The sequence below is a fragment of the Anabrus simplex genome, chromosome 3 (genome assembly GCF_040414725.1).
Source record: "Anabrus simplex isolate iqAnaSimp1 chromosome 3, ASM4041472v1, whole genome shotgun sequence".
In the NCBI taxonomy this organism is placed as follows: domain Eukaryota; kingdom Metazoa; phylum Arthropoda; class Insecta; order Orthoptera; family Tettigoniidae; genus Anabrus; species Anabrus simplex.
This window is the reverse complement of record NC_090267.1, coordinates 507,035,224-507,050,323: the sequence shown is the minus strand read 5'-3', so window position 1 is coordinate 507,050,323 and position 15,100 is coordinate 507,035,224. Positions and strand designations below refer to the sequence as shown.

The 15,100-nt window shown below is 39.5% G+C and overlaps 1 protein-coding gene across 1 annotated transcript in view; it reads left to right on the top strand.

The window, feature by feature from the left end:
- Positions 1-13,150, top strand: part of sick (sickie) — a 501,196-nt gene extending 488,046 nt beyond the window's left edge. Inside the window, exon 30 of the mRNA XM_067143723.2 lies at positions 12,260-13,150. Coding sequence (XP_066999824.2) covers positions 12,260-12,403 — 144 coding nt within the window. The 3' untranslated portion in view covers positions 12,404-13,150. The remainder of the gene's footprint in view (positions 1-12,259) is intronic.
- The last annotated feature ends 1,950 nt before the right edge of the window (positions 13,151-15,100 follow it).

Below are 15,100 nucleotides of genomic sequence, written 5' to 3'. Positions count from 1 at the left end.
TAATGAGATTTCACTGTATATTGATATTGGCCAAAAAAAATCTATAATCTTTTCACGTAACACAAAAAGTGACAACTCAAAAAGTATAGTTGAACTACTGCTTTAAAATAGAAGGGTGATTGCTTAAGATGTGACCGCAGTAGCTGATGCCCAGATAGTTGTGGTATGCGTTTGGCGATCAGAAGTCGGTTACTCTGCAATGTAGATGGTGCAGTGTGCTTTGTCTCAGTGAAATCTGTCTGAAAATACGAGGGTAAAAGTGTGACTGTAAATGAGAAAAATATTGAAGGTATTGTGACTGAAAATTGACAAATTATGGCATATTTTACAAAAATATCCAAATATATGACTAGTAAGGGAGTAGAAGCTTATAGAAATGTATGCAAGAAGAAACAAGACTCGGTAAGGGATCGAATAAGTCCAAAAGTACACATGCAGAACAACAGACAGCTATAGGAGTGTTGCAAACTTGAGCCTCCAACGTAAAAACAAACAACATTCCAAATCGTACATCTCTTACTTTTCACATCGTTCACTATTTTTCAGTAAAATTTTAATAATAACTAAAAACTATGCAAATGAAAATTCAAATGAATAGATAAACCAAAATAATTTATCTGACTCAACAATAGCAACTCCAACAAATATTTTTTGTTACTGAAGCAGCATTTCCTTCTAACACTTATAGTTTCCCCATAAAGTGAACTAGACACTTGAAGCTTTTTTGAACTGCAGAAGAACATGAAGTATGCACACTTAAGAAACTGAGAACTCTATTATAAAAATACACTGCAACATCCAAAGAAGATAATCACCAAAAATACATATTTGATGTTTGAGTGCAAAACTTGCCGTGCAGAATTTTACTTTTTTATTTTTATTTTTATTTTAAGAATCATGTGAGGTTGTTATAAACAGCTTCAGGGGCTTCATTTCAATTTTGTTAACTTATGTAAAACAAAATTCTGAGAAAAAGAAATTAAAAATATTTCATATTGCAACTCAGAAGCCTCCTGAATCATGTGTTGCCCCTTTTCAATAGTTCTTAGTCACCATCTCCAAATGGGTGTACTGATAAGAGAAATGGGCATGGCATTAACAGAAATTCAGTATGCAAAGGTTTGGAAAATTGTTAATAACTTCTAAACTCTTTTTTCATATCATTGTAAATGAAACTGTTCCTGAAAGATGATATAATTATGTTCAGTATGAAATTATTTTCAAGAAAGAAATTGTGCTATTCCTAGAGTCAAATCCCATCTTGTGCAATTTGTGAAGCTGCATGTTCTATGCAAAGATTAGCTGATGTACCCGTGCTTTGCTATGGGATTCTCAGAAAGACTGACTTTGTGATTTTCCTAACTGAAGTCAACATAGGTCATTACAAAAACGTCAGTAGGAAAGTAGCAATTAAAAGCAATATTATCATATTGTCCCGTGAGGTAGACCATACACAACACTCTACATTCACGGCAGTAAATTAACAAGAAAGAAAGGAAAAATTAACAGAAACACAAATAAGAGAATAAAGAGAACAAGCTGGAACCAAACCCAGAGTTATATCATCAACACAAAACTAAACAAAAACAAGATACTTACCATTAATAAGGCCAAGAAAACCCACCCCGAACTAGGAGAAAGAAAATCGTACCTGGTACCAACTACTTAATTTAAAAAGAACAACACATTCATAGGGGAATTTAAAACAAATGATTTATTTAGTGAGTTAATCTTTTAGAAGGTTAGAGAAAGGAAATACTCAACGCAGGAGAAATTAAAAAGGCATAAATTAATTTGAATTAAGATATCAAATAAAAACATTTTAAAACATAGGATGATCAGTCCCCAAAAATAAAGGAAAACACAAAATTATTAAATAAGTGAGGCCTCATCATACCAGCGAAGTTAATTTGACACTAGTATCAGTTCACATTGGATCCATTTTAAAGTCTTCCAGATCCACCGAGCTCTCACCAAGGGAATAAATCAAGAAGTGGAGAAAATTTAACACGACACATAGTACCCCGAAGAAACATAAGGATAACCGAAATTAAAAATTAAATAACCAAAACATGAGCACAGGGTCACCCAAGAGAAGAGAAAACAATCAGAATAAAGCATAATCACATCAATATCAAAATAGTTGGCAAACAACCAACAACATCCACGATCCGGGAAAAACTCAGCATTAAAAATCAGTCAACAAAACCGATTTCAATAAAAAACGTTGGCATGGTAACCAACAAACGCCATGAATCAAGCATGGAAACGGGTGACCACGTATACAAGGCTTATCAGAACCAAGGGAACGAAAGGAAAATCAAGGAACAAGAAACACGAACAAAATCTAACTCAAACACACCATAATTAAATAATTACTGTCCACTTGGTTAGAACTCAACTGGATAAATAGACTCGCTTAGCATGTTTTGATAAGGTAGCTAAATTGATACTTTACAAGCTTTACCCACGCTTTACCACATGAGCGTAAGGTATTCAGACTCTGATACTTCTTAAATTATTTTACACATATCACCCGAATAAAGGTTTCAATGATTTCTTTTAAAATAATAATAATAACCAAATTTCTTTTAAAAGGCCGAGATCTTCCATTCAATTAAGAGTCCACCATTACTACACGACGGGTACTGAAGTTGATTAAAGCTGAAGAGAATTAGATTCGTGGAATTGCAGAAAATCTTCATTGAATTAGGAAGGCGTCAAGACGCCATTTTTAAAAAACTTACATTCTGGATGATGAAGCGATGCAACGATTAAACTAAAAATACCAACTAGAGCAGCTCCCGCATTGATTAAAGACCCAAGATCATAAGAAGGGCCAAGGAAGAGGCCCTTTTCACCTTTTTCTTCAAGTCACATCCATAACAAGAGGCGGAATGCACTCCCACCAGACAGGCAAGAACCGAGCGTCCATCACAGTTCACAACTCACGCCAGACTCTCCTCAATAATCGGAGATTAGCTTTTCTTCTGGAAGCGAGCTCTCATTGGTTAGTAGGCGGAGCAACGTAGTACCAAGTTTCCGACTAGATGTCAGCTTGTATAAGGAACAGATACTCACGCCATCTCGGAGTCAAAGAGAGTATTAGAACTAGAAGTAGTTAGGGAGAACGACGACATGAATTCAAAGTAAATTAAGGTGGAAAAATACAAATTTCTACGAGCATTAGCGCCAGGTCCAAAAACGTTATGAAGGAGAGGGTGAAAGAACATGACACCTCGGTGTCAATATAAAATACTCGAACAAATGATAAACCGGACATTTTCTCACTTTTAACAAACAGTACTACGGTGCCATTCTAACAGTTCAAAGTTCCAGACGAGGAATGACCAGCCCGCAGGCAGCCGTTAACACTCCTCTGCCATTATTCCGTTAAATGTGCATACTGCTTATTCAAATCAGTGCCTCAGGGTAGGGATTGAATAACTCGAATGCTATGATGAACCAGTTTGTTACGTACCAGTAGTATCAGAAAATTTATGAACCAGATGAATGGCATGCTAAAGAAGGTTATCTAACTCCCCAGCTACTTCCCGCCAATATTCAGGCAGGCTGTTATACTCGGTACGACTGGGCGAGTTGGCCGTGTGGTTAGGGGCGCGCATCTGTGAGCGTGAATCTGCGAGATAGTGGATTCGAACCCCACTGTCGGCAGCCCTGAAGATGGTATTCCGTTTTTTTCCCATTTACACACCAGGCTGTACCTTAATTGAGGCCAAGGGCACTTCCTTCACATTTCTAGCCCTTTCCTATCCCATCGTCACCGTAAGACCTATCTGTGTCGGTGCGACGTAAGGCAAATTAAAAAAAATTACTCGGTACGCAGCAGTAATCCTATCTGTCGGAGTTAGTGGCAACAGGAGACACAAAGCACATCACAACAAACAATGGTCAACATAATGCTATTGTTGATCAGTTTTATGAGCTTTCTATATTGAAGGCCTTCACATTTAGTTTTCTTTCAACTCTGTGATATTAGGGCACCTTATAAAAATATTTATAACATGGACTGTAGTACCTTATTCTCCAAATTTACCTACCCATTTTCATTAAATTCTGTTTACCCGTTTTCTTGCGACTCGGCGCTGATATGGACTTGGTAACAAAAATCAAAATTCATGAATATCTCTTTGATCATAGGCAGTACAGTAACAATGTATCAGGCATAAATGGTCGAATTTAATAATATATAACTTTAGTTATGTGGTATTTATCGATACGACCACTAATAACAAATATTTGAGAATAAAATTTTAGACCTTCCCCTAAACTACCATTTCACTCAGCGTGAATAAAATTATTTATGGCCTTGATTATAGCGTCTTATTCCCTTACTTTGCATACCGAATTTCATTAAGATAGGACCACTAATAACATAAATATTTGAGAATTACATTTTTGGCCTTCCCCTAAACTACCATGTCACTCAGCGTGAATAAAATTATGTATGGCCTAGATTGTAGCAACGTATTCCCTGACTTTACATACCGATTTTCATTAAATTCTCTTCAGCCTTTTTCTCATGATGCGTGTACATACTGCACCCGCCCCCTCCCTAAATGGCACCGGCATGGAATCTACAGGGTCGCACATGGGTCAAGAAGTATGAAATAAATAGGCGCTGAACTAAAGTAAACTTAAAGGCGTACAGGGGAGGAGAAGCAGGGCAAAGATAACTAAAATGAGAACACATTCGAATTAAGATATATAACTCAAACACAGGTTTATTCAACCTTAATGATGATGGGAAATGGCGCACTAAATAACACTAATGAATTACATTAAAATTTATAAATGTTTGTTGTGATTTGTGAGGTGGACATCTGTCCGTTATACTTGATAGAAACGAGTACGTTTATCGCGAAGCGATGTATCGTGACATATGGCGAATGGTAATTTTATCATAACACTGAGGCTATATTATCGCTAACACATAAAACTAACATGCATCCGACAACACGTCTGAGCAATCCCTATTCTAACGAAGACCTAGATTTCCCAGTGAAATGACGTAAAAGAAAAAAAAAATACACACATATGATACAACACCTGGGTTCGAACCGACCCTCGCTATTATAGACATCGCCAAGCTGATGGACAGAACCACCACTGGCCTTATTTACAACCACACATGACATAAAGAACACATAAATGATACATGATATGCAACAAAACACGTAAAAGGCACTTTGATCTTTCTTCTGACGCTGTAGGCCTCCTATGCCTACGTTGAGCATCGAACTGACAACCTCTTGCGATGAAGGCAGGGTCCTGTAATCCCTATCTATATTAGACTCGAACAATTAACAATGATTCATTGGCAAACATTATCATTATCGGCCGGGTCGCTTGTTAATTATTACACTGCTCTGCCGTGTTAGGTAAATCACATCATTTTGCCGCTCAAAGAAGCCAACTTCTCTTTAACAGCAATGTCCCCTCCTTCCTCAGCTTACGGGACACCCACACAAAAAAAAGAAACACAACTGGGGCAAGGTCAGATGGGGCGGGTCCGCCACCCCAAGGGTCAACAGCCCACATAACACGCGTGATGTTCCTTTTCCAAAGGAAACAGTAACACTTCACTCGGAAGTACGTCTACAATAAACTCGCGCAAATCACCTTGAATTCAACACATATTTACCCAACATATATTTACATATTTACACAACGCGACTCCGGTATTACAATGGTAACCTTTGCCCGATCACTATTATTATTATTATTATTATTATTATTATTATTATTATTATTATTATTATTATTATTACTATTATTATTATTATTATTCCTGCCGTCCTACATGGCTTACCCGCTACATTACTTATACATGGTCATCGTGCGGAATCTATTCAGCAATTACATCACAATTAAGTGCTCGCTCGGCAATTTACATCCGATTACTGACTGCTAATTAATCGATGGTCAGCCCATGGCTACTTTATCGTCACACGGCAATACATTAATTAATTAATTAATATTTACACGGATTGATATTTGACACATGCATTATGATCACTTCCTGGTAAATTTAATCACATAATCAATTTAATCTTATCACCTCCTATCTAAGTATTTCAAAGGGTGGAGTTCTTGGCTGTCAGTTCGGCCGCTGAGCCTCATAGTTACGTGCCTTACGCACTGTAGTACTTACCGTTTTACTTGCCATACACTTATCAAATTAATGATTACTCTAATAACTACTCTCATTGCACTCCCCTAAACTAATTACTCCTGGTCTTCTGACGCCAGTAAACAAACAGAATCTCCCAAGAAAGAAATAATTGAATAAATCTCTATCCCATGAAAAGCTAGAGTATTATATTCCCTAAATTATTTACAATCAATTACTCAGACCTGTCGCCGGTTTCCTAAACTAAAAATTAACAACTACGCGCCCATTTCGGCGCCCTATTTCAACAGGACTACATCTTTAATTTCTTATAGCGTCAGTTTACAACAAATATTCCCATCCCCTCTATGCATGCCAGATAATAAGACTTTGTACTCATCTCTATCACATGATGACACCTTCGTCAGCTCAGGAGGTCCATCCTGAGCTTACTCCTCCTCCATGTGCACCACGGTGATTACTTCCATTTCCATTCCATCTTGAAGTTGAAGATCCATTGTTCGATGCTGGTGGAGCCGCTGGCAATTAATCCTGTACACACACAACGTCACTGTTTAATTCACACTCCGGTTAACAGCGTTCAATGTGAACGTCCGGTCACGATCTCGTAAGCGACTACGTAAGATTATTATACTATAGTAATGATAATAATATTACTTTACACATCACGGTTTTCTAAAAAGTTAACACTGGCGTCACAGAGATCAAAACTATACACTGTTTATGCGAATTGTTTTATTTCACTTAAATAGGAGTTAACTTCACTTGAACAAAGAACTAACGAGGGCTTAACCGAGCATAGCTTCGCCGTCGATGAGCCGCTAACCCCGAATGACGCTCGTCCCTTACTGCAGTAGTTTTTACAAGGGAGCGATACCCCTTCCACTAATTTGCGTAGCGCCTATTCCGGCGTACTCGAGGTATAATAGTACGGTTAATCGGTGACCAGTATTTAGTTGATGCGATTGAGACATAACCACTCAATTATCCTTCAGTGAATCTCCTTAAATTAATTAAAATCTGTCCTGCTTCCCCCACCCTGCGTGGTGAACTCCCTTTCTCGAGGAGGTGTCGTGAGAATAAACAGATGGCCCAGTACTTTTCCACGCAGAAACCACACAGTATTCTTTCTTCTTATGAAAGTTATCAAGGAAGAGGACATTAAACACTCTAAATAAATGTCCCAGTGACATTTATCACTTTTAAATCGGGAGATGACCCCATAATTCGAGTTTCATTAATTTTCTAGATCGTAGGTAATTAAGTTGGCTAGTCCGAGTCCAAGATGGCTCCTATATTTCGCTTCGAAAAAGTTGGTTTCCCCTCATTCCCCTCATTATTGAGGAGGGATGTCTTCTCTCGAGTGATGTCACGGGGAATCCCCATTCATAACCCCTCCCGGGTCTAAGTTGGCTTGGCTTCATCTGCGGGCCCCCGCCACGCAAAGGATAATACTGCGCAATAAGTCACAGACAAAGAAATCTCATAAAATAATTTTTAAAATACACAATTTATCTATCTCAATGGTATGAATATTAGTTAGTTTCAGTATGACCTTTATTAACGACATGAATATTAATCAGTTTCAGCATTCTTTCCCTTAAATAGCATTGCGTGCGTAATTACGAAGATCAATATCAACCAACGGTCCTTGGATCATGCCCCTGTCAGGTTCAATACATACAGACAGAAATTACGGAAAATTAAAAAATGCATTTCATTGTTACTGTGGACATGATTGATACAGAAATACCATCCTTTTTAAATTCTGAGCAATCTACAGACAAAACTCTTATTTTATACACTGACTGACAGAGCAAATGCAACACCAAGAAGGAGTGGTTCGAAAGGGATGAAAGTTGGGGAAAAAACAGAGACGGCACGGACGAATAATTGATGTTTATTTCAAACCGATATGCAGGTTACACAATGCGCACGGCATAGACTCAGTAGGATGTAGGACCACCGCGAGCGGCAATGCACGCAGAAACACGTCAAGGTACAGAGTCAATAAGAGTGCGGATGGTGTCCTGAGGGATGGTTCTCCATTCTCTGTCAACAATTTGCCACAGTTGGTCGTCCGTACGAGGCTGGGGCAGAGTTTGCAAACGGCGTCCAATGAGATCCCACACGTGTTCGATTGGTGAGAGATCCGGAGAGTACGCTGGCCACGGAAGCATCTGTACACCTCGTAGAGCCTGTTGGGAGATGCGAGCAGTGTGTGGGCGGGCATTATCCTGCTGAAACAGAGCATTGGGCAGCCCCTGAAGGTACGGGAGTGCCACCGGCCGCAGCACATGCTGCACGTAGCGGTGGGCATTTAACGTGCCTTGAATACGCACTAGAGGTGACGTGGAATCATACGCAATAGCGCCCCAAACCATGATGCCGCGTTGTCTAGCGGTAGGGTGCTCCACAGTTACTACCGGATTTGACCTTTCTCCACGCCGACGCCACACTCATCTGCGGTGACTATCACTGACAGAACAGAAGCGTGACTCATCAGAGAACATTACGTTCCGCCATTCCCTCATCCAAGTCGCTCTAGCCCGGCACCATGCCAGGTGTGCACGTCTATGCTGTGGAGTCAATGGTAGTCTTCTGAGCGGACGCCGGGAGTGCAGGCCTCCTTCAACCAATCGACGGGAAATTGTTCTGGTCGATATTGGAACAGCCAGGGTGTCTTGCACATGCTGAAGAATGGCGGTTGACGTGGCGTGCGGGGCTGCCACCGCTTGGCAGCGGATGCGCCGATCCTCGCGTGCTGACGTCACTCGGGCTGCGCCTGGACCCCTCGCACATGCCACATGTCCCTGCGCCAACCATCTTCGCCACAGGCGCTGCACCGTGGACACATCCCTATGAGTATCGGCTGCGATTTGACGAAGCGACCAACCTGCCCTTCTCAGCCCGATCACCATACCCCTCGTAAAGTCGTCTGTCTGCTGGAAATGCCTCCGTTGATGGCGGCCTGGCATTCTTAGCTATACACGTGTCCTGTGGCACACGACAACAGGTTCTACAATGACTGTCGGCTGAGAAATCACGGTACGAAGTGGGCCATTCGCCAACGCCGTGTCCCATTTATCGTTCGCTACGTGCGCAGCACAGCGGCGCATTTCACATCATGAGCATACCTCAGTGACGTCAGTCTACCCTGCAATTGGCATAAAATTCTGACCACTCCTTCTTGGTGTTGCATTTGCTCTGTCAGTCAGTGTATGTGTAGATTGGTCTGTTTAGTCATCAGAAATACTAACTTGCCAATGCCCATTGTTTGGGCCTTTTCCTATCTAAAGAAGGAATGTAAAGTTAAATTTCCAGATTGGGTTACAGAAATGAGGTCGAGGTGTCACCTGCAGGTTAACAGAATGCACAGTGGCTTTATTGAAATGAAATGGAGTATGACTGTTAGTGCCAGGAGTGTCCGAGGACAAGTTCAGCTCGCCAGATGCAGGTCTTTTGATTTGACTCCCGTAGGCGACCTGCACGTCGTGATGAGGATGAAATGATGAAGGCGACACATACACCCAACCCCTGTGCCAGCGAAATTAACCAATTAAGGTTAAAATTCCCGACTCTGCCGGGAATCGAACCTGGGACCCCTGTGACCGAAGTCCAGCACGCTAACCATTTAGCCATGGAGCTGGACAATTGCTTTATTATTGCTATTAGAAATAAAATGATTACAACATAAGAATTACAACAGAAAATTTGATCAAATATTCACTTTTATTATATCAAATAGAAGGAAATAATTTAAGTACTAAAATAATTAATTCACTTTCAACATCTTGTCCCATTTGTAACAAGAGGCAATAGTCCTACTTGGCACTTCTTGCATGTAATTCTCGTTCTTTTGTGGCACAGGCCCCTCATGCTGTGGAACTCTAATATCCGCAGGAGCTCTACAAACATAGGTTTTCTCATGAAGTGAGACTGAATCCTGTTGCTGGACAACATAAAAGAACTGAATGTTCCCAAAGAAGATGCAGCCTCTGCCACAAAAGAACAAAAATTATGTGCAAGTGCCAAGTGCTGGTTCGTCACAACTTTCTTCTTCCGTCTGTCCTCCGTCATCGGGAGGAATTAGTGTGAAGTTAGTAATACTGTCGAGTTCATCTAAAGCTTCTATAAACTCATGAACCTCCGATCTAAAGAAGAAACAAGCACAAAGTATCACGTGTAGAACATATAATGCCTGTAGGTGATCATACCCCACCCCTCTAGTTATTTATTTTATTTAGCATATGGCCCATACAATCAAGTTCAGTACAGAAATAATTTATATACGTATTTATATACAAGAAGACAATGGACAAGGAAAGAATGAATGTCAAGATCATTGATCCACTGTATTGCTTCTGGAGTTACCATCAGAAAATCCACTTTGCTGCCTGTGCATGCCCGCGTTTCACACTGTCTTGCAGCTCCGCAGTCACACGTTCTGTTTAAACAACATGCCATGGCCTGTTCTTATTCTGTTCAGAGTAGACCTCTAAAACCTATTCTACCACAAGAAAATGTAAATATATATCAGTACTAGCCTATTATTTGCAAGTCATAAAGACTCAAAGGTTTAGACTCACTGTTTCTTCCAGCTTTTTGACAAAAAATGCGAACCATGCGAACACAACCATGCAACCACAATTAATTACAGTATTCTATAAGCTAACATTCATACATAATATCTTGTGTAAGTTTCAACAATGACTCTGAAGCAGAAGTAAGACTAATAATACCTTTCAGTTTATGACCGTTGCCTTTTAAAAGCAGTGCACCTGTAGGTGACACTGGGTGTTGACGAGTTAAACTCTGAATATGGAGAAGACTGGTACGTAACTAGGAAACAAGTAGCAGCCTGCAATGACTGTGGTATGTTAAACCTAAAGGTAGTTAGCATATTCTAACTTCCATTCCCTTTTTTGAATGCTGTTGTCCTATGGCTTTATTGGGAAGTAATTCCAATTCACAATTGATATCTCTAGACAACAGTAATGTACAAATAACATTAATAAAGTACAGATTTATTAGGGAGCAGTCTTGTTTCTGGCTGTCCTGTATAGGGCTGGTGGATTGCCTTGTTTTTGTTGTGTTGGGTTGGGTGCTGTGCACTGAAGTAAGTGGTTTTTTTTTTTTTTTTGCTTTACGTCGCACCGACACATATGTCTTACGGCGATGATGGGATAGGAAAGGCCTAGGAATTGGAAGGAAGTGGCCGTGGCCTTAATTAAGGTACAGCCCCGGCATTTGCCTGGTGGGAAAATGGGAAACCACGGAAAACCATCTTCAGGGCTGCCGACAGTGGGGCTCGAACCCACGATCTCCCGATTACTGGATACTGGCCGCACTTAAGCGACTGCAGCTATCAAGCTCGGTAGTAAGTGTTTTGAGTCCATCACTGATGCAGTAGTTTTGCAGATGGTACACTTTTCCGTTGATTCTAGCTAGATGTGCAGATAAGCAGTCGTGTCCTGTTTCCCATCTGAAGATCACCACTGCTTCTTTCCTCGGCTTGCTTTTATTTTTGTCCCATAGGTTCCCCCCCCCCCCCTTTCTTCATTGTAGTAAGTTGGGTAGTTTCTTTCTTCCATTTTTCAAGGGTTTTATTTGCGAATATCTTCTCATTTGAGTTAGTTGCCAGAGGTTTAGTTCTCGTGTAGGTACTAGTGCCTTTTTTTATTAGTTTATCTACCAGTTCATTGCCTTCTACTTCTACATGTGCGAGGATCCATTGTAAAGTGATGTTTCTCTTTAAAGATTTTAATTTTATTAGTAGATGTTTGTCATGAATTCTTGATGAATGGGGTTTGGTATTTGAGGATACTACTTATATGACAACTAGTGAATCTGTGAGTAGGACTGCTTTTTCAAATGAATGAATGTATAAATCAGAATATATGACAGCTCATTTTGCCACGATTATTTTGCACATTTTAAAGATTACCTTAAACTTTCACCAGTACAAAATGGCATGAAACCACTCCTGTATTAATGCACACTTTAATTTACTTTATGCTGTGTATTATATGACAAAGAGTAAAATTTATTATTTTCTCTTATAGTAGCAAAGTTTATTACCCATGCCGTTTCTTTCAATTCCAGCTGAATATGTTGATGAGGCTTCAAGAGGCTGCAAACTATTCAAGTCCTCACAGCAATGATTCAGACTCTATAAGTCTGGACTCTCACACCAGCAGTATCCATGCAGATGAGAAGGGAGCGACCCGTGTGGAATCTACACTTTAAAGGGAAACCGTGACTGTTGGTCATAACTAGTCATACATGGACATTCTGAATAGCTGTATGTATGTAACGTGTAGTAGTATTAAATAACTGACTTGAGAGAGTACACAATTTACATCTTTGAACACTTCCAATTTTCTCTTAATTTGTTTGTATCTGGTAGAAAAATAGCAGGTGACTGTCCTTGAAAAACATCATATTTTCTTCTGAATTAAATTTAACAAGAGACAATGATGGAAATAGTTTGAAAAAAGCCTGTTACTAATGTTGATATTTTACTTCTTGGATTTTGTAGTCCAAGTGATTCTTATATAAATACCTGAGAAGATTTTGCTATGTAGGAAAGCATTGTATTTGTACAGAAATATTAATATAAGTAATGAGGGTTTGTTTTTCTTGTCTTTCTGAAATTCGGTAGCATAGAACATTAACGTTAATCTGCGATATAGGTTAGATATGTATCTTACAGCTTACTTATGGAACTATTTTATTCAGTATTTTCATGTCTCTCAAAGTTGTACAGTTCTAACTCAGCCATTTTATGCCACCTAAAAGTTCAATCAAGTTAAACAATTTATTCCATTATATTGCATGTACTTACTGAAATATGTTCTTCTGAAGAGGGATTGATTGATTCATTCATTTGCTTTATTTTAGCATGACTCAAGTCCTTAGGTGGACTGTTTTAAGAGGAAGTACAACTAAGTAACCATCCTCTATACAACACTAATCAGAGGGAAAAAATGGAAGGGATCCGACACTTCGAAAAATGAAGGTATTGGCCAAAGGAAGACAAGGGCCACAGATGGCGTGAAAATGAAAGGCTTTCTAGGCCCCGAATGTTCTAATACAGTCGGCGTCAGAAAAGAACAAGAGTTGACCAAGGAAGGTTGGATAGGATAGATGAAAGTGAGGAGCCTGGCACAAGTGGAAGCAATGCCAGGACTCAGCTAAGGGCCCCGTGATTGCCAACCCACACTCTAAAGTTCAGAGCCCCTGGGGCCACTCAAGTCCTTATGCTAGCAGGAATGAAGCTCTTGGAGGATGAATGAACTGCATGTATTAACATTGCAGACACATGGGTTGTATTTATTATGAGAATTCCTGGTGTGTGTGTATATATGAAACGAGCAAATCTCCACTCAGGATTGCCAGTACATGCATGGACGAGATTTCAATCGTACGTCCTGCAGTTTTATGCAACTGTTGTATTATGATCATAGTTGTAGGACCTGTAGCCTTATATGGAACCCAAACCATTGGGACTTGACTTTTCTTTTCAAGAATCTCACATGTGCTGATCAGAATTCAATCTGTAACTTGGTGGGAATGCACTGGCAATCATGATCATAATTCACCATTTCCCAGCTACAGCCAGGCCTATCATTCCACCATTCCCCATCATCGGCCTCTCTTCCCCTTCTTTCATCACTCATTCTCTCAACATGCACAAAACAACCATTTTTAAAATTTATTTTTGTTTCTGTACTGTCTCACTCTTCACTTTCTTTCCTTTTTTTTTTTTTCACCATACTTCTCAAATATCATGGCTCCAAAATATTAATATTGCAGTAATGGTCATGCTGTAACAAACTTTGGAAGTTCCTTTATAAGGACAGGAGGAAGATCTCTTAATGGTCATGCTGTAACAAACTTTGGAAGTTCCTTTATAAGGACAGGAGGAAGATCTCTTAAGGCAATTTATGATGTGGTCCAAAAATGTTGATGATGATTATGACAGTTGTTGTTGTTGTTGTTGTTGTTGTTATTATTATTATTATTATTATTATTATTATTTATGTTTAAACTGTTTATGATTTTCTGATGACCTTGCTCTATAGTCCACCAATAGTCAGGAAACTTGACACCAAATTAAATCTCTACAGGAAATCGCACAAAAAATAGGTCTTAGAATGAAAACCTACAACCTGTTTTCCAGTCTTGTCAGTGTTACTTGATGAAGTTTGTAGAATCCACAAATCAGTTGTAAAAGATCATAGAGTTCTCAGCTCAATGGATAAAACATGCATATTAGCTTTATTCAGTCAATGGCAAGAAATTGAGTAGAAATAGAAGAGTGGCATCACTGTTATCTTAAACCTTGGTGTGGTGTCCTCTCTTCAATACATCCTCCTTCATTATGAGAATCAAAAGGAACGCCCAAGGCCTACGTTAAAAGATTATTTTTCGTAGGACGCCGTTTCTCTGTGTAGGTTGGCGATTGAATTGATTATAATTACTCGCGAAACAGCAACTCCAAAACTTCTAGTATCATAGGTTACAATAAATAGTATTGAATAAGTGGAAACCTTCAGCTTTTGTTTTACGTTAGATTTTAGTATTTCAATAGAGGTTTGTCGCATTGTACCGTACCCGTCTTCAAAATATCCCGGGCTAGTCGCGGCAGAGACGTGGTTTCCGTTCGAAAAAATTGATATGGGCAAAACTAAATTCAAACCTCGTCATGAGCAATGTACCAAAGGTACATGACAGGAATTCGGGTACATAGACTACGTAAATAAGACAGAGAAATGGGGGTACAATGGATTTATTAAAGACATTAACCCATTCACTTACGACATGAAATATAACAACATTCAGCCAGGTGGCCTAAAAAAAAAAATATGTGCCCCGCACATGTCCATGTTAAACACAAATTTATAACACTAGGGACTCGGCCCTACTAAGGACACACGACTT